This window comes from Larus michahellis, chromosome 10 (assembly GCF_964199755.1).
Source record: "Larus michahellis chromosome 10, bLarMic1.1, whole genome shotgun sequence".
NCBI classification, from domain to species: domain Eukaryota; kingdom Metazoa; phylum Chordata; class Aves; order Charadriiformes; family Laridae; genus Larus; species Larus michahellis.
Window position 1 is genome coordinate 8,213,062 of NC_133905.1, and position 25,651 is coordinate 8,238,712.

Consider the following 25,651-nt stretch of genomic DNA (forward strand, 5'->3'; position numbering starts at 1 on the left):
CCAACCTGGGTGTTAACATCACAGTTCAGGTAAGAACCAGCAGTCCGTTTACAGCCATAATTATTAGTCTTAACTGAAACTGGCGGGCTGGAAACGTAAAGGTCTTTCCTGCATTAAAACGTCTTCAGGCCATGGTAGAACTTTACAGAGCTCGATAAAGCCTATCGTCTTGAGTGAAATCAGTCTCTTTGATCTCGGTCTCCATTTTGGGTTTCTGTGAAATTAAACAAAGCTATGCAAATATTTGAGAAGAGAACCAAATACTTTTATTACAAATAAAACGACATTTATTTTTTCTGTATGGAGCATGTTTCTATTAAAGCTGATATTCCTGAATTTAAAAGTACTTGCACCATAGACAGGGAGAAAGCGGGTTGGTTAATTATGTGGATTTGCAGCTACAAGGTGATTCTCAGTGTTTAAATGTCACATCCGATATTCTTGAATCCTTTCCTCCCCGCCAACCGATGAGATAAGTCTTCAGAAATACTTGGCAGCCATATGAGACAGAAGAAGAGAGCTGCAGGTGAAAGGCAGAGAGACGACAGAGGCAGCTGCCCAGGGGGCACGGGGAGAGCAGTCCGACGTCTGCTGTGACCTGCTGGGGACATGAGGCTGTGGCTCCCACCGTCCGTGCCTGCTGCCCCGGGCCATCGCTCGGGGGTTGGCCACCGCCTGTCCCACCCCGTCCCCGCTGCTCTGCTGCTCCCACCCATCTGCCGCTCTGGCTGCCTCGCCGCGCTCTCTGCCTCGTCAGGCTGCTTGGAAAGGGCACCTTCCCCAGCCTGCAGGCTTAGGTCTTCCACATCGGAGCCCCCGAGCAGGGTCCCTTTCCTCCCCGCCATGGGATGCGGCGCTGGCTGCATCCGCGGGCAGCGGGAGAGGCAGCCTTTGCGGGCATGGGAAGCATCGCACGGGCAAGGATGGGTGCAGTCTGCTCTGAAATGTGAAATGGCACCCGTGCTCCCTCCACGAGCTCCTCCTGGATGGCAGCTACGCCTAAATACTACATAAACATGTATTATGCTTATGCACGTCACGTGCAATATACTACGTATAGCCCAATGCCCACACGTAGAGATTCGTGCATGAAATTGTTTGAAGACTCTTGTTTACCACTGATGTTTCATGCTAGCTCTGCTCTGATTTTAAATCCAATCAGGCCTTGGTGTTCTTTGGCTTTGATGGCTCATACTCCTCAGACAGCACTTCGTATGTGTTTTATTTATAACCTCATGACAGGCCACGGTTTCGCAGTAACAAAAAGGGTGCTTTACACTTAAAATGATTAAATTGTCAAACAGCTTCTGAGCACGCACTGAAAAATGGTCTAAGCTAATTGTGTGTTTATGATTTTCATGAGAATTTGGATGTGCAAATCAGACATTTTGTTGCACAACCACCACATGAGTTGCTGCAAGTACCTCCAGGCAGGTTTGGCAGGTAGATTTGGAGTCAAGAATTGCTATATTGCTAATTGCTTTATGCTAAAACCTGGCGGGTGGCTTGAGCCAGACTCAGTCCTGGTCATTAACTTTAGAGGGAAGTTATCTTTGTAACGCTGCTTAAACCTTGTCTGGCTTAATTTCATTTTATGCGGGGGCGCTGGTATTTTGTGTTATGCTTGGGAGGGAGCTAGTCCTGTTGTATTGTTTTTCAATTTATTACTCATACACATATACAGTTTATGACTTTCGATTTTCATAAGCTTTTTTTCCCTGAGTGATTTGTAATCCACAATCAGAGTCTATGAAAAAAAAAGAAGATTTTTTTCCAGACTGGTCGAGAGACTTTGCAGCAGACCTGGAGATAAAGCGTAAGTTAAACGAGCCCAGCACAGTGCTCCAACACCACTGTACGCGGTAACCACAGTCGCAGTTAGAGGGGTGACTATGCAGCTGGTGAAACATATCTAATATTAATATACTACTGCTGCTTTCCAGGAGCAATTTGTTAGTAATTGCTTGGGGAATGGGGACAGTATCCATCTTAAAGCTCTACCCAGCTCTGAAGAAGATAACCGCGTGCCAAGTTGTTCAGTACACAGAGAGGAGTGAAAGAAGTTTATCTGCAAATCTAAATGTTGTTCCAGTTTTACAGGAAGCCGACATTGCCCATGCTGTGCTTGGGCTCTGATGCCGAGGGAGGGCGCGAGCGGTGATTGATGAGCTGAGGAGGAGCCTGGCCTCACCTGCGGTGAGCTGGGGATTTGTGAGCGTGAAATAAAACCACCAAACCCTGAATGCCTAAGTCAGTGCAGGTGAGCTCGGGTCAGCCAGGCTGAAAGTTTAAGAGACCATCATTAATCACATCTGTGGAGTCTTGTTCAGCCATTGCTTTTAAGGGAGGAAGAGAGAGGGAGCGGCAGGCGTGAATGAGTGGCTGGTGCGGATGTAGGCAGGATGGATGATGTGCTCGCGTGAGGTGGACCTGCCTCCTCCTTGCTCTTGGTTTCCTCAGTGGTACGTGGGCAAACCACTCCTGTGCAGAGATACGCGGTGTTGGACTGAAAATATGCTCACGGCAAGCTGAAGTGACCGGTGAGTAAGGGGATCAAGAGATTTTAGGATCATTAAATTGTGGTGCGTAGCCTGATGGCTTTTTATGTAGGCAGTGGAAAGGGATAAGCTGCTCCTTAAGGTAATTTAAGGGATGGCTTTGCTGCTGAGAAAACAGCTGGAGATTTTGTGTAAGCATCCTTTGGGGAGGTGCGGGAGCAGCTTCACAAGTACAGCCTGGGGCGGGACCCTGCAGGGAGGGGAGTCCGGAGGAAAGGGGCCGGTTGTGACACAATGCTTCGTAGGCTGGAAGTAATGAGTATGCTACTGCAAAGTAGCCAAATCGGTATGGGCCTACAGCAAACTGGGGGAGCTGTCTGATGGGGAGGCGGGGTAATCCCTTCCTCTTTATATTCTGTGCTGGTTAGACGTTGGGAAAGCATCCTGCTTTTTGGGCTCCATCCTCAAAGGAAGAGCTGACTTGAGGACACAGAGTCCAGAAATGCACAGGAAAAGTTAGCTGAGGATAGAGGCTGTGGGGAGAAAAGCTGCGAGCCTGAGGCTGTTTACTCCCAAGAAGAGAAAACTGCAAGGAGATTAGGTAATTGTGTTTGAGTTCTGGGCTGCTGCAGAAAGGAAGGGATAGTTCTCTAGGTCTGTGGTGGTTGGGATGAGAAGAAGTGGTTTTTAAGGGATATATAATTTTAAGATGAGGATGGAGAAGCACTGGGATAGATTTGCCGTAGGAAGTTGCAGTCACTGGGGGTCAGAAGTTAGACAAACATCTGCCAGGAAAGAGAGAGCTGACCCTGCCTCAGGCGGGGCGATGGGCTGCCTGGCCTCTGCTCTGAGGCTCCCCCCAACCCTCTTTGCCGCAATGACATGGAAAGCAAATTCCGCACAAAAATACGTCAATGCATTGCCTTTCCTCTGCAAGTAAGGAGATGCAGAGTGTGCCCGGGAGGAAGAAGTGGAATAAAGTAGTTCTGGCAACGTGCAAAACATGACGGAGGCCTGAAACCAATATAATTATTATTTCCTTCCTTCTCTTTAAATATTAATCATAGACTTCTTTTTTTGTTTTCATGCTATCAAGATAGCCAGTGTTATTGGATGACGTTGCCTAAGCCGTTAATGCACTGTGCTCTGAGTTATATTTTCAGGCCTTTTCTTTCTGCTCTCGGGAGAGATTTTCTTATGAAGTGCCATCGTAGGCAGCGGAGCCGGGTGCTGGGTACGTTATGAACGAGTTCCTTGGGTTCTGGTACAGAGAGTGACTTTTCTGACGCAAGACGCCTTTGCTTCCCCTACTCAACAGTAGGCAGCCCTGCAAGATGACTGATTTTGATAATAATAAAGAAAAGCACACTGTGTGCACTGGGGAAATAAGAAGAAAAGGATTTGTGAGTGGTTTGGAGTGGGATTCTTGGGGCTGGCACCCTCGTCCGAGGGAGCTGTCGGTACCAGGAACGCTGCAGCCAAGTGCAATAAAAAAGTTAGCAATCGTATACCGACCAAAAACCTCTGGATGTAACAGCTCACGTGTGTTGGGTTTGGGGGTTATGGTCCCTCCTGAGCAAGGCACAAGTCCGGCAGCTGTATCGGTGGCTGGTGGAGTTGCTCTGTGGAACACAGACCCTGCTGTAGGTGGGGTGGATGCGCCCTCAAACAGCCCTGCTTGCCCAGCTACAGGGGTTCCCATGGGCTCTGGTCATCTGCTCGAAACCAAAGCCGTACAAAGCCTGGAAGGTTTTGTCTCTTTGGAAGCGTTATTTTTATTTTTTTTTTTCCATCTGTTGAGAGGTTTAGCAGCAAGCCTGGCCAGTGGAGTATCAGCGTGGCCCATAATTTTAGGTCTCTGTGATCAAAGCTCCCTGATGAGTAAAGCCTTTTTATCAACATCAGTGATGGGAAGAAAACAGGCTTTGTTATCTCCCTGCTGTGGGGGTTGTTTGTATTGCCCTCTGCACTCCGGATTGCAAGAAGCCGGGGCCGTCCCTGGCTGGCAGTGATGCTGCTGCGTTGGCAAGAGGCTGGCCCACACCTGGAGGTCTTCCAATCTTGCTAAAGACCGTCAAAGTAAGGAAATGCAGGCTCACAGTTGGCTCATTAATGCCTGTGCTTGTCACATCTAAGTGGAAATACGCTGGGTGGCTTTTGCATATTAACAGGCGATTGATATTGGATAAGATTGTGGAGAATTCGGATGCTGCTTGAGAGTCATGGGTTTTTTTCCTTGTCACAGATAACGCTGAGGGTAAACAGCTCTGCCCTCTAGTGCCATTTGCCAAATCTGTTAAAACCTAACACATCTGTGATCCTGGGAACACGCCTCACCCAGAGCATCCCTCGGAGCACCCTGGCCTGTCTGGGGCTGCTCTGGGCATCGTGCCGAGGGGTCTGGGAATGGCTGAAACCTGGCAGCGTCCAGGTAGGAGGGTTTGAGCCCCGTGCCGGGTAGGGAGGAAGCATGGTGCGTACTGGCATACCCGCTGCACAGCATCTGCAAGTTCATGTCTGAATTTTCACTCAAGCAACCCCATCGAGTCTGATATTTGCTTTCTCTTAATGTTTATTATGCCTTTGAGAGACATGTAGAAGAGCTAAATGACGAACACCCATTTCAGCAGCTTTTCTCTTTCAGCCCCATAAATAACGAATTCATCGGGGTGAGAAAACACATGCCCAGACGCAAACACATGCAGAGCCTTGCGGAGGAAAGGGAATAAGCACAGGAGCTTGAGATCCAAATGCAGAGCCCTGTGCCAGTAAAATGGGAACTGCTTTTTGGAGTGCGAAAGTGTTAGAGAGTGGGTATGGAGTTAATTGCCTCCAGAGGAGACAAAAAGCAATTAGAAATGCAGGCAAGTGCTGGCTGAGGTTTGAAGTGATAGGTTGCTACCTGCTTGGCCTTTGGAGAGGGCCATTAGTTTGAAGGGGATGGAGGGTTTTTTTTATTGTCTGTAATTCCTGTCTTTAAGCGTCAGCCGAAATAATTCGGTTGTGACTCAGTTCGTGTGGTGCCTGGCTCCCCAGAGCCTGACAAGGTGTGCAAATAGATTTTGAACCTGCTGGCCAGCTTCAACCCAATGGGGCAGGTGTGCTTTCAAAGAGTCCCCATTTCTGGAAGTTTTGAAGAGTAAATAAATAAAACCCTACAATTCTGACACTGTCCCTGATGAGAATACCTGCAGGGGTAGTGTACGTGCAATTTTTTATGGACACCAGAGAATCCACAGTGGGGAGGACTGAGAAGGCGGCTCCGTGAGCCTTCCTTAGCCCCAGTGCTCACAAACAAGTCGCTGCATCTAGAGAAGGGAGGGTTGGGTGGCGAGGCATCGCATCCCGGAGCAGGCTGCTTCCAGGGCTAATGCGAGGGGACGGGAAGAGCCGGTTTCTTCCGCTCCGTTGGCGATTAAAAGGGGCAAGCAGAGCGGGGCCAGGTCTGGTGTGCGCTGGCAGAGCCCCGCAGACCCGAGTCTAATCGGCTGAAATGCAGAGCTGCCAGTGCTAGCCAGGGGATGGGGAGGGCGTTGGGATTTGATGCTTCATGCTTTGCTCTGCTCTGATGTATTTTCCCCAATTTCTTAGCGCTGCCAGCTCCCGCCTTTAAAAAAAGCACCTGCCTGCTCTTTCGATCAACAAATCGCATGTGGCTTGACGGCAACGGCCTCTGTCGGAGGCCGTGTCTCCTCTTTGGCTGTGGGGGCATGCGTGAAGGAGCCAAGCCTGCGGAATGCGAGAGGTGGCAAGTGGGTTGTCAGCACTGCTGAGCCCTTACAGTGGTGAAGCAAGGCAGCTTCACCCTTTGCAGAATCACTGAATGGCAGGGGTTGGAAGGGACCTCTGGAGATCATCTGGTCCAGCCCCCTGCCAGAGCAGGTTGCACAGGAACGTCTCCAGGCAGGTTTTGAATGTCTCCAGAGACGGAGACTCCTCCTCTGCCAGGCTGGTTGTGGACCTCTGGGGTTTGCAAGGGCTCTTTCCTGCTGATGCTCTTGGGTGCCTTTCCCAGGAGAAGCCCGTGTGCAGTGGGAGGTTTGAGCCCAGCCGGTATCGGGAGCCCCTAGGTGGGATGCTGGTGCCTGCAGGGTTGCCCAAAACCCTCTCTGCAAACCTGAGCTGCACTGGGAAGGTAAATGAGAAGTGAGTGGTTCACCTAGGCAACCTTAGCGACGTTTTGCTGGCTGGAGAATAGCATCTTTGTGATAACTCTGTTCTTTTCTGGAAAAATAGCAAAAAAAAAAAAATACACTGGTTTGCAATTAGTCCTTCAAACACAAGTGCTCCTGGACAGCCAGGGGAGCACATAGGCAGCTCTTTGATTTATGAAACGCTGAGACTTCAATTCTCTGATCCACCTTAGCTTGATTTACACTGATAAGAGCTAGGGCATTTTCATAAAGTTTGATCATCTGCTTATAGCCTTGTCTAAAATGTTTCACAAGTCAGCTCCCAAGATAAGATTATCTTTTGCAGAGCTGGAAATTTGTCTGGGGAAGGTCGGACAAATCAATTTGGAGGCACTTTACCACTCAGTGGGTGGTGATGGGGCGTGGGGGTGAAATTCATACAGAGTTTAAAGATACTGGATTTCTGAGCTTAACTGGGGCTTGAAGTTCTTATGTTGGCATCAAAACCGTACCTACTTGACTATTGCATAAATAGCCCACTGGTCTGCATGCACTGATTTTATATCTTTTTTTCCTCTTGAAACTCGGGCCATCTATGACAGCTCTTGATCTGCTGTATTTTTCTCATTGATCTCTGAAGCAAATGAAGCCTACAGGATCGTGCTGGCTGAGCTCCTTCCTTCTCCCCATAGATTTTGAACTTCGTTAGCCTGTCTTACCCAAATTTGGCTTGGGGTAAATACTGCGTCGCTGCAGGTTTTGTGGCCCCAGGCGGCTGGGCTGAGCAGAGACCTGTTAGCGCCCGCGAACCTTCACGCCAAAGGTGACAAATGGAAGTGGGGGAGAAGGGAAAGGAAGAGGCATTAGTAATTCCTGAGTTAGGGAGAAGTTCAGCCAGCGCTTCCCCCAGTAACTGTCAGTTCCCTTCTCGTCCCTCTTTATATATCTAGTCGGTGTAGTGTTGAACACTCATATGTAAATGCAAATACAAGGTAATTTTTCAGAGCTTCATTCCCACGAGTGCTACAGTTATTACAGGGTGAAATAATATAATTAGAGAGATAATAGCAAAGAGAGAGGAAAATGGAGAGGCGTGAGCAAAAGAGAAAATAAGTTTTCAGCCGAGTTTTAGAAAGAAACAGGGAGCTAATGAGTTGGAGCTCATCTAGATGGCAGCAGCAGGCATTGCTTTTCCCACCAGGAGAGCGGATGTGTGGCTTAAGAATAAAAGAGAATTTAAAAGTTGCCCGATTAGTGGATGGGGGTAGAAAACACTACAGAAAAGGGGTGAGACTAGAATGAAACAACCGAGGTGTCGTGGATTTATACATACTTCAGTTTATTCAGAATGAGTGCCTGATACTGGGCAGTTCATAAAATCAGGCTTCTTTATCTGTCTGATCTCTGTCTGCCTTTATTTTTAAAATAATGTTTGCATTGAGCAGTTTCGGTCCTGTTGCTGCTACAGAGTGGCCAGAGAAGGTTTGCCCCAGCCTGGAGACCAGCACCAGGACAGGCCAGAGTTTGGGGGGCCGTCAGCGTGCCCACCCTCACCCCGTTGCCTCCTGGCCAACGGGAGTAAATTTTGGCAGCCGTCAGCCTGATCCATGGCCCTGGTGTGAGCGCGGGGTGCTGCCCCCGCCGCAGGCAGGGCCCTCCCGCTCGGCTGCGGTACCCAGGCAGTCGGGGTGGACCATGGGGAAGGGCAAACAGCCGCCGGCATCCTCAGGAAAGGGAAGCACATGTGGTTTATGGGCTTGTTTAACCTCTCCCACGAGGCCAAACCCAGAGCGCCGAGTCCTTCGGGGTGGCCGCAGCCTTTTGCCCCAGCAATGGTGCCAAGCAGGGGATATTTTGCATTTGATGTAGGCAGCTCCTTTGCCTTTTTTTCCTTTTTTTTTTTTTTTTATTTTTCCGTGAATCCTGGTCAAGGAAGCTAATAGAGCCAGCAGCTGTGTGATTAGTGGGAGTGGGTGCTGGCGTGTGGGAGCCAGCCGCAGGCCGAGCGTGCGGGGTGCGTGCGGAGCGGCTCGCTTGGCTGGCTCTGCCCTCCCACCGCTGCGCCAGGCGGGGACGGCGGCAGAGACGGACACAGGTGGGCTGCTTAGTGTGACAGAAAATAATTAGGAGAGCATTAGTTTTAGGTTGGAATAAATGGGTTGTCCAGCTGTAGCTGCTACTGTAGAGAGGAAGTTGAATGTTAATTAGGTGCCACCAGTAATTATGGTGATTATGTATTTTTTTTTGAGTGGCTGTGGGGAATAGCTCAATTCGCATCCAGCAGGTAATATGAATGACATCTCTAATCGCTGTAAGGAAGAGGAAAGGTACTTTTTTCTTTGTTTTACTGTAACTGTCCGTGTTTAAAAAAAAAAAAAAAGAGCTACAGTAGGACACAAAGAACTGTAAGTGGAAAAATGAGTCAGTTGAAGTAAGGGAAAATACTCTTTGGTGCAAGTAATTCGTCCTGCATTTCTACACAGAAAAAATAGACGGTGGCAGAGATGGGACCTACACCTCTTCCATCTCCTGGTGCATTTTCTTAACTGTGAGACAAGCAGTCCTCTTGAATATAACTATGAATTTATTTTGCCGGATTTCAGGCCTGTTTGATGCTTCTCCCCCCCACCCCCAATATTACGCAGATAAACAAAGGTGATGCCAGTAAAATTCATAGAAACAGTGATATTTTAAGAGTCTTTTACCTGATATCATTTGCAGACAGTCAATTTTAATATTTAGATCAGAAACCTAATTTTACAGGCTTGTCCATACACAAGGCTACTCTGAAACAGTTGCTCCATGCATATTTATGTAGGCACTGCGACAAAACAAGTGCCCACATGCGAATCTATTCAGGAATAGCTGTTGTGCTCTAAATGCAATTTTCCTTTCAGTTTTTTCTGTCAGTTGTAGATCAAGCCTCTTGCTTATACCCACTAGTTAAGAAGTGAACTCATTAACATGCCACCCACTGTGTCTGATAACCTAACACCTTCGATCTCAGACAGTCTCAGCTCAAATTCACTCTTGGCATTATTTGTCAAGATTATTTGTAGAATAAATTTGCATAAATTCACAACAAGCATGTAGTGGACACCCAGATTTTTGTGGAATACTTTACTGGGAAATAACTGGTGTGCAAGAGCGTTGTCTTCCGTGCAAACCCACTAAGTGCTCCTGGGGGTTCCACACTTCAAGAAATAATAACGAACACTTGAATCTTATATGCACGAAAATGTGTAAAAGCCCAAGGACAATGAGCCGATTTGCACAGAAACCCTCTAATGCTTGGACGAGGACAGTCTCCTGCGATCCACAGGGAAGGTCCACCTAAAGTACTTGTGCGGCTGCCTAATGCGAAACTTAAAAAATGCACCGTTCCCCTTCATTCACGGGGGAAATACAGTACCTCACCACCTCACCTTCCTGAAGCCGATGTTGATGAGGATTTAGTTAAGGATATTATCTGTTTCTTACATCAGCTGTGTTACTTGCTGTCAGAGGCATGACTGATTTTTCTGAGCATTGGGACCATACAAGATACCCTCATGACATTCAGTGATCAGCATGTCTCAGACAGAACTATCAGATAGATACCCAGCACAGTGCCACAGTCACCTTGTTGGTCTTCTGCTGCACTACCTGCCTGGGCATCAAGTGGAGAGGTGTAATTTTTCACCAAATGGCCAACCCCTTACTTTCCTCCATCTTCTTTCTCCATGTGGAGGTTCTTCAGTGGTCCCTGGTCTTGTTACATGGGACCACCTACTCCTCTGGATGTGACTAGAAGTCCATCCATTACAGAGCCAAAGTGCGAGTGTCCTGCATGACGAGATGGGTGCGTGCAGACAACTCCTCTCCCCTGCACCCAGGCACTTGGGCATGTCCGTGCATGGTGCACACTTGTCAGAAGTGCACCAGTAATGGGTGTAGTCGCATGGCAGGGAAAGGATTGCAGATCTGAGGGAGCAGGAGCAGTAGGAAGTCGATTGCTGGAGCGGTGGGGTGCCCCACATCTGGGAACAAGCCTTGGGCTAACAGCTGGCTGAAAACTTTTGATGGGTTGGATGTGTCCAGGGACATAAGGTTTGCCAAAAGAAAGGCTCCCCTCTCAACAGCAAACACAACAGCCCTTGCATTCCTTAGTTACTTCATTCTAGGAAAGTTTGTGGCCTCTTCGATTGAACTATGTTAAATGAAAAGTAGGTGGCAAGATGAATGCTTTGCTTTTGCATCTAAAATCCCACTGCTAATTAAATATTATAGAAGCAGGAATACATATTTTTTTTCTCCTTTTCCCCTGGCCAACGAGTCGATTGAAATACATTTTCACCCTTTTACCTTCAGTACTTTAATTTGAGGAACAGTGATACCCTGCACACGTTTTCTTGGCTGCGCAGGCCACTGTGCAAATTGGAAAGTTGGGCTGGTCTTGGTTTACCCGGTGCTTACGCAGCCTGTGCTCTCTTCCAGAGTCCTCCTGAAGGATCTGCTGCTGGTTGACGGGAAGTTGTCAAAACATGTCGTGCCACCCACATCAGGAGGAGCACAGGGTAGCCTGGGACTCTCATTGCTCTTCTTTGAGGCTGAAGAGTTGACAAGTTTAAATGGACACACCATGAGTAGTAGATTATGGGGGAGATGGAGAAAGATCAGAAGCCCCTGGTAGTTTTTGAGGCTTTGAAGAATCAGACCCCAAGGACGTTCATCTAGATATTAAGGCCTGTGTTTATAAGAGCGGTTGCTTTGCCATGCTCTCCTTGAGGACCTGGCTGAGCATCCAAAGAGGGAGTATATGCTCTCACCTCCAGTGGAGGCAATGTGGCCCAAGCCACCCTATCTGTTCTGATGCTCTGAGCTTCGCTGCATGCTGTGCCATCACCAACACTTGTTCCATAGGAGTTTTTGCTGCCCCTGTGTCTGGCAGCTTCACTTTTCCTTGTTTGCCCTTTACTCTTCTCCTCTCACCCTGTACTTGGGCTCAGGGATCGTTCTCAGTCATGCTAATGGGTTTGCTTCAGCCCTGATGCTTTGGCGCTTCCCTCCTTCGTCCTTTCTGTGTCTGGCACAGACGCGGAGGCTGTGGGCTCTGCTCGCTGGCCAGTTCAGCTGGCATGACAGAGCCGTTCCCAGGGGTGACTTTGGCTGTAACACTGTTTCTCTGGGTCTCTGCAGCTTTCTGGGTGAGGAGCTCCATCAGCCTGAGGGCTCATTTGCACAAACACCATGGGTGAGAAAACGAGCGATGCAACGGGACACATTTATTTTAAATCTGAGAAGCTGCTGAGAGCTGTGTGAGCCGAGGCAGGCCCTGCTGGCCCCAGGGGTGTCCTCTGCAGTCTTGCTGCCTGCAAGCTGTGAGGGCCACCTCCTGGGAGGCAGTCACACACGGTGTTGAGGCTCCTGGGGAGACACACACACACCCCCAACCAAGATTCACCCCCTGGGAACAACGGGGCTCTCCAGGATGGCCTTGCTGGGAGCTCTCCTGGTTTGCCTGAGAGCACCATGGTGCCGCTTGGCAGCCCGGGCAATGGCATGAAAGACCTTGTATCCTCTCGTCTCAAAGAGTGAAGTGATGCGATGGAGGGAGGAAGGAGTAAAGCAGCTCAGGGAAGAGCTGTGTTCCCGCAGAGGGCTGTGCTGAACACGCTCGTGCTCTCACAGTGCACACAGAAGGGTTTTTAACCCTGGAGTCGCTCCGGAGTGCTGGTAAGGGTATCTGGGAGGGGTATCTCGGGCTTGCGTGGCAAGCAATGGTTTCCATTTGGCTGCAAAGCCTCATGCCATTGTGCTGGGGCTGGTCCCTCCTTGCTGTAGGGTGGGGGAGAGGGTGAGCGATTTCTTTTATTATTTTATTTATTTATTTTCTCTAAAGATTTTTAAACTGCTTCTCTGCTTTTCTCGCTTAGAGTTTGAGAGGCTCTGCAGACCATGAGTGAAGTTTGCAGCACCGCAGCTCGGTGTGGTGTCACACCGATACTTGGCTGTAGTAGGCAGGGTGGTGGCTCTTCCATGGTGGGAAAACCACCTCCGCTGAAGCAGTTCCCCGTGATCCCCCGTGCAGTGAGTGTGCTGGTGCGTTTTGGGCTGTCGGGCTGCCTGTGTCACTCACAACAACACAAAGGGCTCCTCCAGCAGCGGCTGAGCTTGGCAGAGGCGAGTGCGATGACTCCAGAGCTGGTTCAGGTGTGTGCAGAGCCCTGGCGCTGGCTCGCTCCCGGCACGGGCACCCCGGGCCCTCGCTCTGGGACACCACTTTGGGAAACAAGAGGAAATGGCCTCAAGTTGCACCAGGGGAGGTTTAGGATGGATATTAGGAAAAATTTCTTCATGGAAAGCGTTATCAAACATTGGAACAGGCTGCCCAGGGAAGTGGTGGAATCACCATCCCTGGAGGTATTTAAAAGCCAGGCAGATGTGGTGCTTAGTGACGTGGTTTAGTGATGGGTTTTGTCAGTGTTAGGTTGATGGTTGACTCGATGATCTTAAAGGTCCCTTCCAACCTAGACAATTCTATGATTCTGTGAAATGTGTTGTTTCCCATCTGTTCCTCACCAGCTCTCAGCAGTTTCTGTGTGTGCCCACCAGAGAGCAACCCTGGCACAGGGTTGTTGTCTCCAGAGAGATGGAGACAGGGATGGTAGATCTGGGTGTGACGCCAAATCCGTCTTCCCTCCCATCTTCCAGCCCTATTACGTTGTCCCAAACCTCAGCTGAACCCTGGCAAGAGACACACTGCCTGGGTCTTCTGCAGCAAATCCACCACCATCTCCAGGGAAGGACCATGCTGGGAGTTAGCAAGGAGCATCAGTCCAATGCACAGGGAGCAAGTAGGGGTTCAGACAGAGCTCACAAAACTCAGATGCATAAAAATCTGGTGCTTTATGCAGTCTCCTGAGTACAATTTGTCTGTGCACTTGCTCGTCTCATAGAATCATTTAGGCTGGAAAAGACCCTTTAGATCTTAGAGTCCAACAGATGTCTCAGTGGATGTCTTTGGTGCTTGAACATGTAGTTGGGTGTCTTTATGTGATTTTGGATGTGAGATGCCATCCCAGCACTTGGTGTTTGGGGAAGGAGGAAACCTGTGTTTTTCATGCATCCACAGACTTTGCAAGTGTCAGCTGAACTCCAGGGCTGGCCCAAAGTCCCAGGGTGGGCAGTCACATCTGGGCTTGGAGGTGAGGCTCAGCATCAAATATCTTACCTGAGCTGCTTGGGCCAGGAGGGAGAGATGGACAGGATATATCTTTTCCAGGGCAGACGCTCGGTGCAAAGGGGTTGAGTTGTCTGCTGAAGGTTCTATCCCTCTCCTCCATGCTTTCCTTGAGCCGGAGGAGCCGCGTTGACGTGTCGGTGGTGGGTGCAACAGCCCGTGGCACCGCTGAGCCGCAGCCCCGGTACTTGCAGAAATGGGCTTTGGGAGAAAGCTGAGGGAAGAAAGAACTCCTTGCTATTTTTATCCTTGCACCAGCCCCCGGGGATTTCGATTGACAGGATTAGTTATGAAGCCAATATTATGAGTTTAACTATGAGTGAAATAACACAACTTCTGTGGGAAGCGGAGTAAAAGAGGCAATTATACAGTAGTTTAATAACAGCGCTCTGCTGGCTGGGTAGCTGAAAACTTACAGTTGACAGTAATTAGATTTTTTTTTTATTTCTTCCTGTTAAATAGCTATAAAAATTACAATAGAAATTTATCTGATTCCCTTTTATTCCATGCTGTTTCCATCATCCAGCCTGTGCCCATCTGGCCTTCAGATCATTATTTTATACGGTTTTAGGGTCTAGCGTTTAAGACATGCAGAAACAGGACCTTATGTTAAAAATGCCGAAAGTACTCAGAATAAGGGGGTGGCAGTAACTCTCTTCTGAGCATCAGAAATCCACGGGATGCTTGAATGGACGTCAAGGGCTTTCCAAATTGACTCACCCTGGATAACAGCTGGACTTCTAACCACAGGAGTTATTCCAAATCATTTAAAATTACAGTCAAAATGATACGTTTAGAAAGCAAGCACTCCTTTGCCTGCCTGTTACTGTAATGCGCCACGTGTAGATGAACTGTCGGGGGGGAGGGAGGGAGGTGCTGTGGTGCATCCGTCTGCACGCCAGTCCCTCGCTGCCCTCGTCCCCTTTGCGGGGTGGGAGTCGATGCGATGATCCGGTTTTGGGCTTTGCTCCCGCCTCGGGCTCCGTGCTGGGATGGCAGCATGAGTGGTGTGGGGGGTGTTTGTTGGCTGGCCAGGAGCTGGACGACTTCTGGTTCAGGCAAGAACCTGTGTGGGTCCCTCAGGTCTGTGGGGCATCGTCTCTTCCCAATCTTTGCTGCTCTTCCCCAGCCCTGTGGCGCTGCGATGTGCGGCGCTGTGATGTGCGGCGACGTGCTGGCAGGCTGGGGCCGTACAGGCATCTCATCTCCCTGTCGTTTACATCCCGAGCGATGCTTACTTGTCGGCCGCCCTCTTTTCAAGCACTGTCCTTTTCTTTTTCATGTCTAGACAGCAGTAAGTTTTCTCTTCTGCCATAAAAACTTGAATTACTTTAACAACTGTGTGTTTCCAAACTTGCAGGGTAGAACTTGATGAGCCAGCAAATGTGTGGCATGTCGGCTGCTTATGATCAGAGCTTGAAAGCGCGACAGAGCACAAAGGAAAGAGCTCTCAGGTTTGCTCTCATCATTGAAAGCCCAGGGTGGGATGTTTGCTTGGAGGCTAAAAGTATTCTTCCTCTTGCTCTCCTTTGCTTTACAATATAAAAGAGCTAGGTATGATAAATGATATCCTGGTCCTCATGTTGCGAAGGGGATTGAGTGTGAGGTTTTGTTTTGCAGCTCCAGATCCTGGTGGGATCTCTGACACATGCAATAAATATGCTCTGCAGCAGCACACCCGACCTCACAGCAGAGCAGGTCTCTCATTTTATTTCTTTCCCTCTGCCATGGCAGGAGCATCACAGTTCAACTTCATGCTCGTGTTTTAGTTTTAAAACGCTCTGGAGATGCCCAGAGCCATTAGCAGGGCAAAGGCCACCTCCAGGTATGCTGCTGCCCCGTTTGCTCCTGCTTGTCGACAGAAATACACTGTGCTTTTTGGCAGATGCAAACGCTCCAGATGGTACTGGGAAAAGTGCAAATGACAGATTTGATTCCAGCCTTTCCTCACTTTTCCTCACTTTAATAAATCCTGTTCATCTCTCTGGTAGATCCTTTCTTTTTTTTTTTTTCTCTTTTTTTTTTTTTTCTCAGGGGCCTTTAAAAATGCATCCCCCCTCCTTTCTCCTACCCCGAACTCTAAGCTTGTGACCTTCAGCTCATCCCCGTGTCATTGGAAGGCACGCTGATGGTCGTTGCAGTCTGCCGTCCAACGCACGTGCCTTCCAGCACATCATCCTGGTGCTGAGATCATAGTCTGTACAAACTGGATATAATCCATTAATCAGAGTGTCCAACTGTCTCGGTGGTGGGGCCAGTTGCCAGGTTTGGGCCAGGTGGACAAGGTCTCAGCACCTGGCCACTCATTGGTGTGGTGCAGACCTTCAGTGACTGCCGAGACAAACTTTCCCTCGTGCCCTGGGTTCCCACCACCCCCAGGCAGGCAATGTCCTTCTGCAAAGCCATGGTGGAAGAGCAGGGAGGCCAAAAGGCATCACCTTCTGGGGTTGGTCTGACCCATGGGGCACTACCTGGACCAAAATTTGGCTTGGGAGGACGAGGGAGAGAAGAGCTGTCATCTCCTCCACTAGCTCCATCTGGAATGGCATGCGTGCTCCCGATCGTGTGCTGTGCTGATGCTCATACAGTGCCCGAGTCACCCCCTTGCATTAACTTATTCCAGCACATTTCCACGTTACAAAATTAGATCCATTTTGCAAATTGCTGCTGCACTAGTAATTGAATTGAAAGATAGGGTTTTGTTGTTTTTCTTTTTTTTTTTTTTTCTTTGCACTGGAGTAAATCAGGAATAAGTCAACAGAATCAAGCCCTTAGTGCTTTCGGCAACATGCTCATTTAAATTGGATGCAAGAGGGTGTCTGTGTTTACATTTGGCCTGCCAAGAATCTCTGTTTCAGAAACTGGCTTACATAATATGTCAAAATTGGTTTACTCATTAGCATTGCAAACTGCGTGAAACAAGCCGCAGATTGATAAACTCGCAGCAATATTTGCATCCAGAGCCGAACGGCACAGGGGGAGGAGAGGTTCATTAGGAAATGTTCCATTTCCACAAGAAAAACAAATGGTTTCCAGTTATGTATCTCAGACTTCGTTAATTTTCCGTCTTCCCAAATTTAAATAAGGATTGAGAGGGAAATGTGAAAATCCCTGTTGGCAAACAGGCAGCCCGTCTTGATATTTCCTGGGCTGGCGGGTTATTTGTAGCAGCAGCTCCAGGTTGGACGATTCCCCTCTGCCAGGCTCCAGCCTGCTCCCGCAGCCGCTGCTGCCGTCACTGATATTTTCTCTCCAGCCCAGGTGGGATGGAAGCTCTGATATTATAGAATCATAGAATCATTTAGGTTGGAAAAGACCCTTGGGATCATTGAGTCCAACCATCAACTCCACTCTACAAAGTTCTCCCTTACACCACATCCCTTAACACCACATCTAAATTATTCCACGTGGAGTAAGCACAGATGTAGCGGCGTGGTCCAAAGGGCCCGTGGTGGTGCTGCCTGCTCCTGCCTTGGCCACGCCAGGGTGAGCGCCGGTGCGATGCAGCCTCGGACAGAGCTGAGGACCACGGAGATGAGAAAACACCAGGTCAGGTCCTCCGCGGTGTGACCAATAAAACTGTTCCATCTCCGCCACACAGTTTGTGATTTTATAGGCATCGATAAAACTGGAAGCACAGATGCAAGCATGAACAGGCATCCCAGGGTAATACGAGAAAATATGGTCAGAGTAAAGCAACACGGCAATGAGAAGGTCTAAGAGTAGTCAGTGCTTTGGGGCTCCCTCCCTGCCCTCTCCTTCCCATCCCGCTCCCTGGGGTTTAGGTACCCTGTGGTGGGCTGGGAGCTGTGGGAAGAGATGGCAAAGCTCAGTGGGGAACCAGGAGAAGAGCTCCCGTCTCATGCCGTCCTTGTGGAGATGCCTCCCGTGACTGCCGCTGTACCCGGGGAGGAGAAGTTTCTCCCCAGGCTGCAGCCCTTGGTGTTACTGGTGTCGCTGCATCCCTTTTAGCTACGTCGGCCATGAACCTCGTGTAGGTGGGAATTAAATCTCTTCAGACCCTGAGTGATGTGGGAAAGCTGGCGGAAATCTGCTGGATGGGTACAGCTTTTCAGTAGTATCCAGAGTTTGGGGCTTAAATCCCATGAAGCTTTTTAGTCTGCTTTGAAACTCACAACTTAAAAGCAGAAAGCTGTCATACAGCACAGAGAGAGACGTGGCATAGCAGCGCTGGCATTGGCAGCGGCTGGTTTTATGCTTGGTGATGCTGAGTGCTGTGTCCAGTATTTCAGATGAATTTTTGCCAAGGAATCTAATAAAGCTGAAGAAAGCACCAGCCTGCGGTGCTGCAGGGTCCCCCGCAGCCCAACAAGTGTTTTGCCTTGTCAGCAGACACTGACACATCCATTTTCAGTGATATTAGATGCGATCCACAGAATTCACGGTGTGTCACTGGTTCAGAAAAAGAAGCAGGCTTTGATCTCCTTATGGCATGGAGTCCGTATTGCGGTGTTGTTTGAAGGAGCCGCGGGACAGGACAGGTTATCGTCTGCTGCAATCCGTCGTGCTGTGGCTAAAACTGCATCCTGCACCCCCACGTCCCACACCGGGGCCCAAGTGGGCACGTATTTTTGGAGGGCTGAGACACAGCAGCTCCCAGGGGCGCCTCTGCAAAACAACTTTAACTGATGTTTTTCAAAGTTTTCAGAAGACTCCAGTGAGTTTAAGTAACAGCAGTTGTTAGCTGTGGAAAAATAGAATTATCTTGCTGGAAAATGAGAGATGTTTGCATGTCACTTACTGTCACACCTTGCAGCAAGAGGCTGGTCACCATGAGATACAGCAGGTTTCAGTGCCAGCTGGAGAGCTGAATGCAATGAAAAAGGCCACGAGCAGTGAGATGTCTCAGCTGGGGCGCTCAGGCAGGCTGAGCATCCTCCCGCCATCCTCCGCCAACGTGCGGGAGCAGCCCAGGTGCCCGCAGGCTGGAGGAGAAGAGCTCTCCCAGAGGGGAGGGAGAGCCAGCATCGCCCCTCGCGCTGATGCGGTGGGCGGGAAGTTTGGTGTGGCCCTCGGTCACCTTTGCCCATCGCTGGCTTTTGGTTCGCGTTCCTCTTTGGGTCTGTCTTGTTCCTACAAAACCTCCTCTGGGCTGCTCTGTCTTTTCCAGAGGTGGCGAGGAAGGAGGGGTGGGATGTGTGAGCCCTGTCCTCGGGGAGGAAGGCGTGTTGGCCAACGCTACCCAGGTGAATGCCGAGACGCTGCTGCAGGCTGCGCGGTGTGAGCCCGGCTGCGGAGTGTGGTTCCTGCGTGGATGAGGCATCAAAGGGCTGCTCGCGGTGCGGTGGGAGGCAAACGCCGCCCGGCTCTGCAGCCCCAAAGGCGCTGAGTTGTTTAATCCACATGGCTGGGACTCGGGCAGCGTGCAGGGTAGCAGGCAGATGCTTTCACCTACGCTAAAAGGCACCGAGCAGCAGAGCAGTGCTTCAGCCTGGAGAACTCTCTCAGCACCACGGTGTCTCCTCGTTCCAGCATTGGCTGGCATCAGGCTGTATCTGTTGGAAACGCGGGGCCACATCGTCGGCGGTGACATCTGTCAGCGTGGCAACGCAGCTCCTGGGAACGGGGCCTGGAGGTTCAGCGCTCATGAAGGGCTGTCGGAGTCTCCTCTGCGCCAGGATTGTGCTTAGAAGTGCAAGCCCCCAGCAGATAAATTGAGTTATCAGATTAATTCAGTCTCCTTGGTCTTGTCTTTGGGATTTTCCCTGTGAATTCCAGCTCTTCTTGCACAATGTAAATCCCAAGCCGCTGGGGAACAGCAGTTGTGCTCCAGTTTTGCTGCGCAGAGAACTGTTTTCACCCAGCAGGTGTTTCTGTGTACCAGCGTGTGACTTCTGTCTCCAAATAAAAGTTCATCTTGTGTCTTACGCGTTAAGTCACGTGTGTTTGAATATATTTAATGCGGTGTGTGGAAAAGTGGGCAAAACAGGGATAAATCCAGGGCTGATAAGCAAGTGGCACAGAGGGCGACTCATAGTCCCGGTTACACCAGACGGCGCTGGGGCGATGGGCTGGGGATGGCGGAGGCTCATGGGGGGAGCACAGAGGACGGCACCTCGCCGAGAGGGGTCCCTGGATCCATGTTGTCCTCTTAACGGGCTGAGGAGACACAGGGCCACCTTGAAACCCCTGTTTGCAGTGACAGAGTGGGGGGGTTGTGTCTCTGTACCGCTGCTGGGGGCGAGCAAGTGTGGCATCTTCCCAAAGAAGTGGCACGCATTTGCCACCGATGCGTCCTGTTTGCAAGCCTGTATGTTGGAGGCAATGAGCTCACCTTCTGCTACCTTCTCCTCCTCTTTCCAACGCGTACGGGAGCACAGCAAAGGTTTGGTTTGGGTAGATTAATAGCACAGCAAAGTTTCCCTTTTGGCGCAAGGGAACCCACGGGTTTCCCGTAGGTTTGCTCTGATACACAAAAAGGGGCAAAAGCTCAAATTCCCGGAGGACGCTTTGGAGGTCCGGTCCTGTGCGAGCACAGGAGGAGCTCGGTGCGCGTTAAAGCGTGGGGGACGTGAGAGGTCTTTTCCCCTTTCTGGATGGGCTCCTTGCTGCAGCTGTGGGGCAGCTTTCCGAGATGCAGTGAAAAGCGTCTCAAAATATAAGAGAGAGTCCAAAAATCCCCCAAACCCAGCAACAAAGACACACTGCTCTGATGACACTCTGCAAGTGCCAGAGGTTTGGAGGCTTTTTAAGCTTAGTACAACTTTAGCCCGGAATTAGGAACTGTTTCTTTCCTGTGGAGCACGCCCAAGGAGTGAAGCGATGCTGCATTAGCCGTGGGGAGGAAGGGGCTGCGTCTCCCAGCCCGCTGTGGTGGTACCTGCACCACAACAAAGCAATCAGCCTCTCACCGGGGGGAAAGTATTCGCTTTCTCCGCTTAGGCTGTGTGTAGTCATTGTCTAATAATATGAGCATTTTGCCATCCCTCTGCAAATAAGGCTGAGGCTGCTGCCTGATTGGTATATCATCTCACTTTCTCTCGGCATTGATTTTCTTGCTCTCCTTATTTGCTTCATAAAAAGCGAGGCAAGGAGCTGGTGCTCGCTCGCTCCCTCTCCCTCCCTCCCTCCCTCCCTCCCTCTCTCTCTCTCTCTCTCTCTACTGTGAGAAGCTTTTGGGAGCCTTTATTTTTAGTATGAGACAAACCTTGCTTTATTTCAGGAGACGCAAGTTGGATTATAAATCCCTTTGTAAATGTGTATGGTGATATTTGCTCCGGTAAGTTATATGCATCTCTATTTATTTGTGTAACTGTACTGTTTTGGGGGAGAAGTGGGGTTTTACAGGAATCGTGAAGCCAACAAAATTGTTTTTAGGTTTGGTTTCTTTGTACTCTCATGCTGAGCCCAACTGTTCCGTGGTTTTTAGATACGTTGAAATATTTTTGGTTTGTGTTTTGCTTTGCAGAGGGGGGTGCCTGCTTCGAAAACTTGTTTTGCACTTCATTTTGCAGCAGAAACAGGAGAGTGAGGATTAAAAGGAAAAGGAATTCTGATTTATTGTGTTCCTTCTGGCATTTCAAATCAAAGACGCCTCAAAAATAAGGCAGGAATATTGGATATAAAAAAAAAATCAGTAAGGGCTATTTAATATTGATCAAGCTGAAGTATGAATATCTGACTGCATATTACCTTAGAAATATCAATCTAAAGTATAGCAGTTGGCAGCAACATGCTCCTCATCCAAATGTATCAATGAAGTAAAGAAAATCTTTAAAGTAATTAAGACAATAGGGTTTTTTTTCTATTTTTTTCAGAGTGTAACATCATTAACGCAGGTCAATAGACCGTTGCGCTGACTTTCTGCTCCCTGCCTCTGCTTTGTACGGCTCGGCAGCCTCCTTCCTCAGCGCTCTTGGCTAACTTGGGGACCTCTTTGTTACCTGTAAATAATAGGGAGGTGCAGTTATTTATCTCTCCCCGTCATAGCTCCCGGTGCGCTTTCCAGGCAGTATCAGGCAGTGATTGTGATAGTCTGGCCGAGGAAAACAAGATGTATAGCTGTAATACTTTCGGGCTACATAATAAATCCTTGAATTTGCAGCACTGCATTGATTTATTTATTGGCAATTGGATTATTTCATACTTGAATCGTATCCATGGGAGTCGATCGCTTTGGTGTTACAGAAGTCTTGAAAAACTCCAGCTGTAGCACGAGCTGGAGCTGCTGTGAGAACATGCTTGAGTGTATACCTGCTCAGAAAATCAACGTGTTAGACCCAGAATAATCTGCCTGCTCTCATGATACCAGGGAATGCGAATAGGTAGATGAAGTGTACTTAAATAAGACATCAGAAGACTGTAACTGGGTTTATTAAACCCACAGGAGAAGGCAGGGGTGTTGTGTCTGGCTGTCCAAGCTAAACTATTCCAGGGAGAAAATTCAGATTGCCAATAACTGCTTAGTCATTTGAACCACTTTAATTGTTCCCGTTTTTTTCCAAAATGCAATAGTTGCCCTTGCCTGAAGAGCAGCCGATGCGAATATTGTGCGTCGTGCCCCTCCGCAGCTGGCTCGGGAGCTCTGCTGGGGTCCGTGCCCCGGCTGCCCAAGCCCGCGCTGGGCAGGAGCTGGGATGCGGCATCCCCCGGCGCAGGGTGTTGGACGGATGAGCCCACGCGCTCAGTTCTGCCTCCTTCCCAAAAATGCAGTTAATAGGCACCCAGTTCAGTGGCTTTTTGGTTTTTGCATGATTCCTGTTTCATAGGTACCATATATATTTATACCAGCTGAATGAGTGGGCTCGGCACAGTCTTAGAGAACAAGGTACACAACAATAATTGTCTTTTTCACAGTCGTTTAATTCCTCAGGTGCGGAGGGCATGGGTGTCTGAGCAAGGCATATCTCACACTTTCTAAGCATGATCCTGCTTGCCTGGGGACTGTATTAAGCATTTCTAACTTCGCTGAGCCTGCGTACCTGGCTCAGTGCAGTGTCCTCCAGGTGAGCAGAAGGATGATGGTCAAAGTGCACATAAGGAGGTGGGTAGGGTGGACCGAGGAGCACGATTCCTGCTTCCTGCGCTGCAAAACTAAAAGCCTGGTGTTTCTGTGCCATGTAACTCTTATCATAGCAGGGGTGCCAGACTGCCCTGAAAGCTGGGCATGCTGTGGTTTATTAAGAAGCCTGTTCAGCTCATCTTTATAGGTTTGAAGCAGGAAAAGTGGCCGGGGATGGTTGGTTTGACTGCAGGCAGGGAGAGGTCTCACCCCTGTCCCCGAAGGCAGATCGCCAGCAGCCAAGGGAGTGCAAGGCACAAAGTGAATAATGTGGTTAAGTCCATCACTGCAAGACTTTCCCTTGGCAGAGGAGCTTGTGGCTGAGCAGAAATGATCCCTTTGTCCTTACCTGCCATCTCTACAGGATACCGCTGACACAGACTTGGCGGGGGGGGGGGGGGGGCGGGCAGGAGAGCTTGTCCTGCTCCTCATGATCTATGTACAAAAGTCTTCGGTGTTCATGGTTTTCCATCTGTTGCCTTTTGCCCATCCTGGCATTGCAATGTGCGGTGGTCCTTCACCTCCAGCTACTTGGTGGTAGCAGATCTGCAGAGTCTTCTCCCCAGTCCAGTACCGTCCAGTAGCCCCCACCACCACTTACCTCTCAGACCTCGGAGCAGCCTCTGCCACCTCCCCAGGAGTGTGAGATCCTCTCTGGAAGATGCCCTCAGGCTGATGTGCAAACCAGGGCTTGGTGTGGCCACAGGGACAGGTTCACAGCGTGGTGCTTTCTGCCAGGGCTGAAAACGTGAGATTTGTGGCAGTGGGATGGAGGAGTTGCTGCCCCTTTCTAGCAGGTGCATCAGGGTTTGAAAGGAGTTTGAAGCATTATTTTAGGGGTGCCTGTGTCCTGGGAAGCTTCTTTTCCTTTGACACCTGTTTCCTTGTCTGCTCCTCTAGCAGCTCAAACAGTTCCTAGAAAAATTCCTTAAATGCTTAAAAAATCGATTTCTTAAATATCGGGCTCCTTCTGAATGCCAGATACTCTTTTTTTTTTTTTAGCCAAGTCCTTGGAAGACTTAATGAGTACTTTCCTCACCTCTGTTAATCCTGTTCAGATCAATAGGCGCTCTACAGGGGGAAAGGTATTTGTGTTGATATTGGATAGCAGCTGCCTGTCACTGCTGGTGATGGCAGGTGGTGTTTTATTCTTCATGTCACTCATGATTAGGAGTTCCTGTACAATTATATGACCATTTTTTTCAGGGAATATTTCCTTCTACATAGGATGGCAGATGGCAACTTGACCCAGAGGCTGGTCTTTCCTGATTTTGCCTTTGGGCTCTCTTTCCTTCGGCGAGCTGAGCACAAGTCGTAGCGTGGTACACGCTTGTCAATACAACATGTCTGTGCGTGGTGGGCTGGGGGCTCAGCCCAGCTGGTCGGAGCAGAACTGGGGTCCCTGGGTCCCTGCCCGAGCTCTGCCTGGGCAGGTACCACCGCGGGATGCAGGAGGGCATCCCATTCAGCGCATCCCTGCCCCTTCACCGGGAGCCGGCATGGGCAGCCTGATGGAAGACGAAGAGCTGAAGCTGCTGCCTGCCAGCACAGCACATGCGTGTCCGTATGTGGGACATGGGGCTACTAGAGAGCCCAGGCAGGCCTGAAAGAGAGATCTAGCTCCTGGCCAGGGCATGCTGTGGCAAAGCGCCAGCCCTGAAGAAGCTGGAAGGTGCCCATCAGTGTGTCTGGGCGGGGGGCGAGGCTGGGGCCGGGGACACACGCTCCTGGCCAGGCTTAGCAGAACAGTGGAGCGTTTGCACGGTTTTTGTTTAATTCAGCGTCCAGTGCAGATGGAGGGGCTGACTCTGCCTGTCCTTAGTTTGGAAATGTGATTGTTGCCCTTCGTCCGAGGGGATGCTCAGAGCCCTGGAACCTGCAGTGAAACTCCTCAGTAAGCAAGCTCTGGTGCCACAGACGCGACGATACCGTGAAACTCTTCAGCCATCCTCTCCTGTCATGTACAACCTCTTATTGTGGAGGGGGAAAAAAAAAAAAAAGGAAAGAAAGGAAAACGAGAAAGATGTGCTGAGCCCTGCTGTGGAGACAGGGGAAGAGACAGGTGATCAGCATGGGGTGCAGTGTCTGCAATACTACACCTCTCCTCTCCAAACCGCCGGGTGCCGGGGCTCTCTGTCTGTCCGTCTGTCTGTCCGTCCGTCCGTGCGCAGGCTGCCTGGCTGGAAGGGCCCTGCGCCACCTGAATGGCTGTTCGGCGGCTCATCTGTCACTAAACTTCCCCGGTGCCGTGGCAAAGCAAATATGCTGCAGCAGGCTGGAAAGCTGTAAACATATGGGCACTAACAACAGATTAAGTGAGTGATTTAGTCTAAGGGGCTTGGTAGATTACCATAAAATGTATCTTAATTAGAAAAGCAATCAAACTTGCACAGAGTCAATGAGGATGAAACGTCCCTTGTTGGCAACAGTGAGCGTTCGGTCCCCCCATGCCAGGAGCTGGGGATGGTGACGGATGCATCTCATGCCCACTTTGGGGGGGTTTGCTGTGGTTTGCCCAATCCAGCTATGGGTGGAGGGTACCCTCATGCTGAATTAATTGTTCTTTGACCCATGAGACCATCCCATGAGCTGCTCAGAACAAGACTGATGGTAAACTCAGGCTCTTTTAGCAGCATTAACAAACCAGAAACTGCTGAAGGTGAAAGAACAGAGCATTTGCACATTTTCCTTAAAACGGTGTGCAATTACCCAAAGACGTATTTGAGTGTTTGCCATGTATAGCACAGCTAGTCCCAGATAAAGGATTGGGGCTTCT

At 49.7% G+C, this 25,651-nt stretch overlaps 1 protein-coding gene across 2 annotated transcripts in view; it reads left to right on the plus strand.

Moving 5' to 3' along the window:
• Positions 1-25,651, plus strand: part of SYNPR (synaptoporin) — a 110,508-nt gene that overhangs the window by 44,269 nt on the left and 40,588 nt on the right. The window contains exon 1 of one of the 2 annotated variants that reach the window (XM_074602646.1): positions 20,647-21,093. The exons of the other annotated variant lie outside the window; for it this stretch is intronic. Within the exon in view, the coding sequence (XP_074458747.1) occupies positions 21,070-21,093 (24 nt within the window). The 5' untranslated portion in view covers positions 20,647-21,069. Of the gene's footprint in view, positions 1-20,646; positions 21,094-25,651 lie in introns of those variants that run through there. 2 annotated transcript variants of the gene reach the window in all.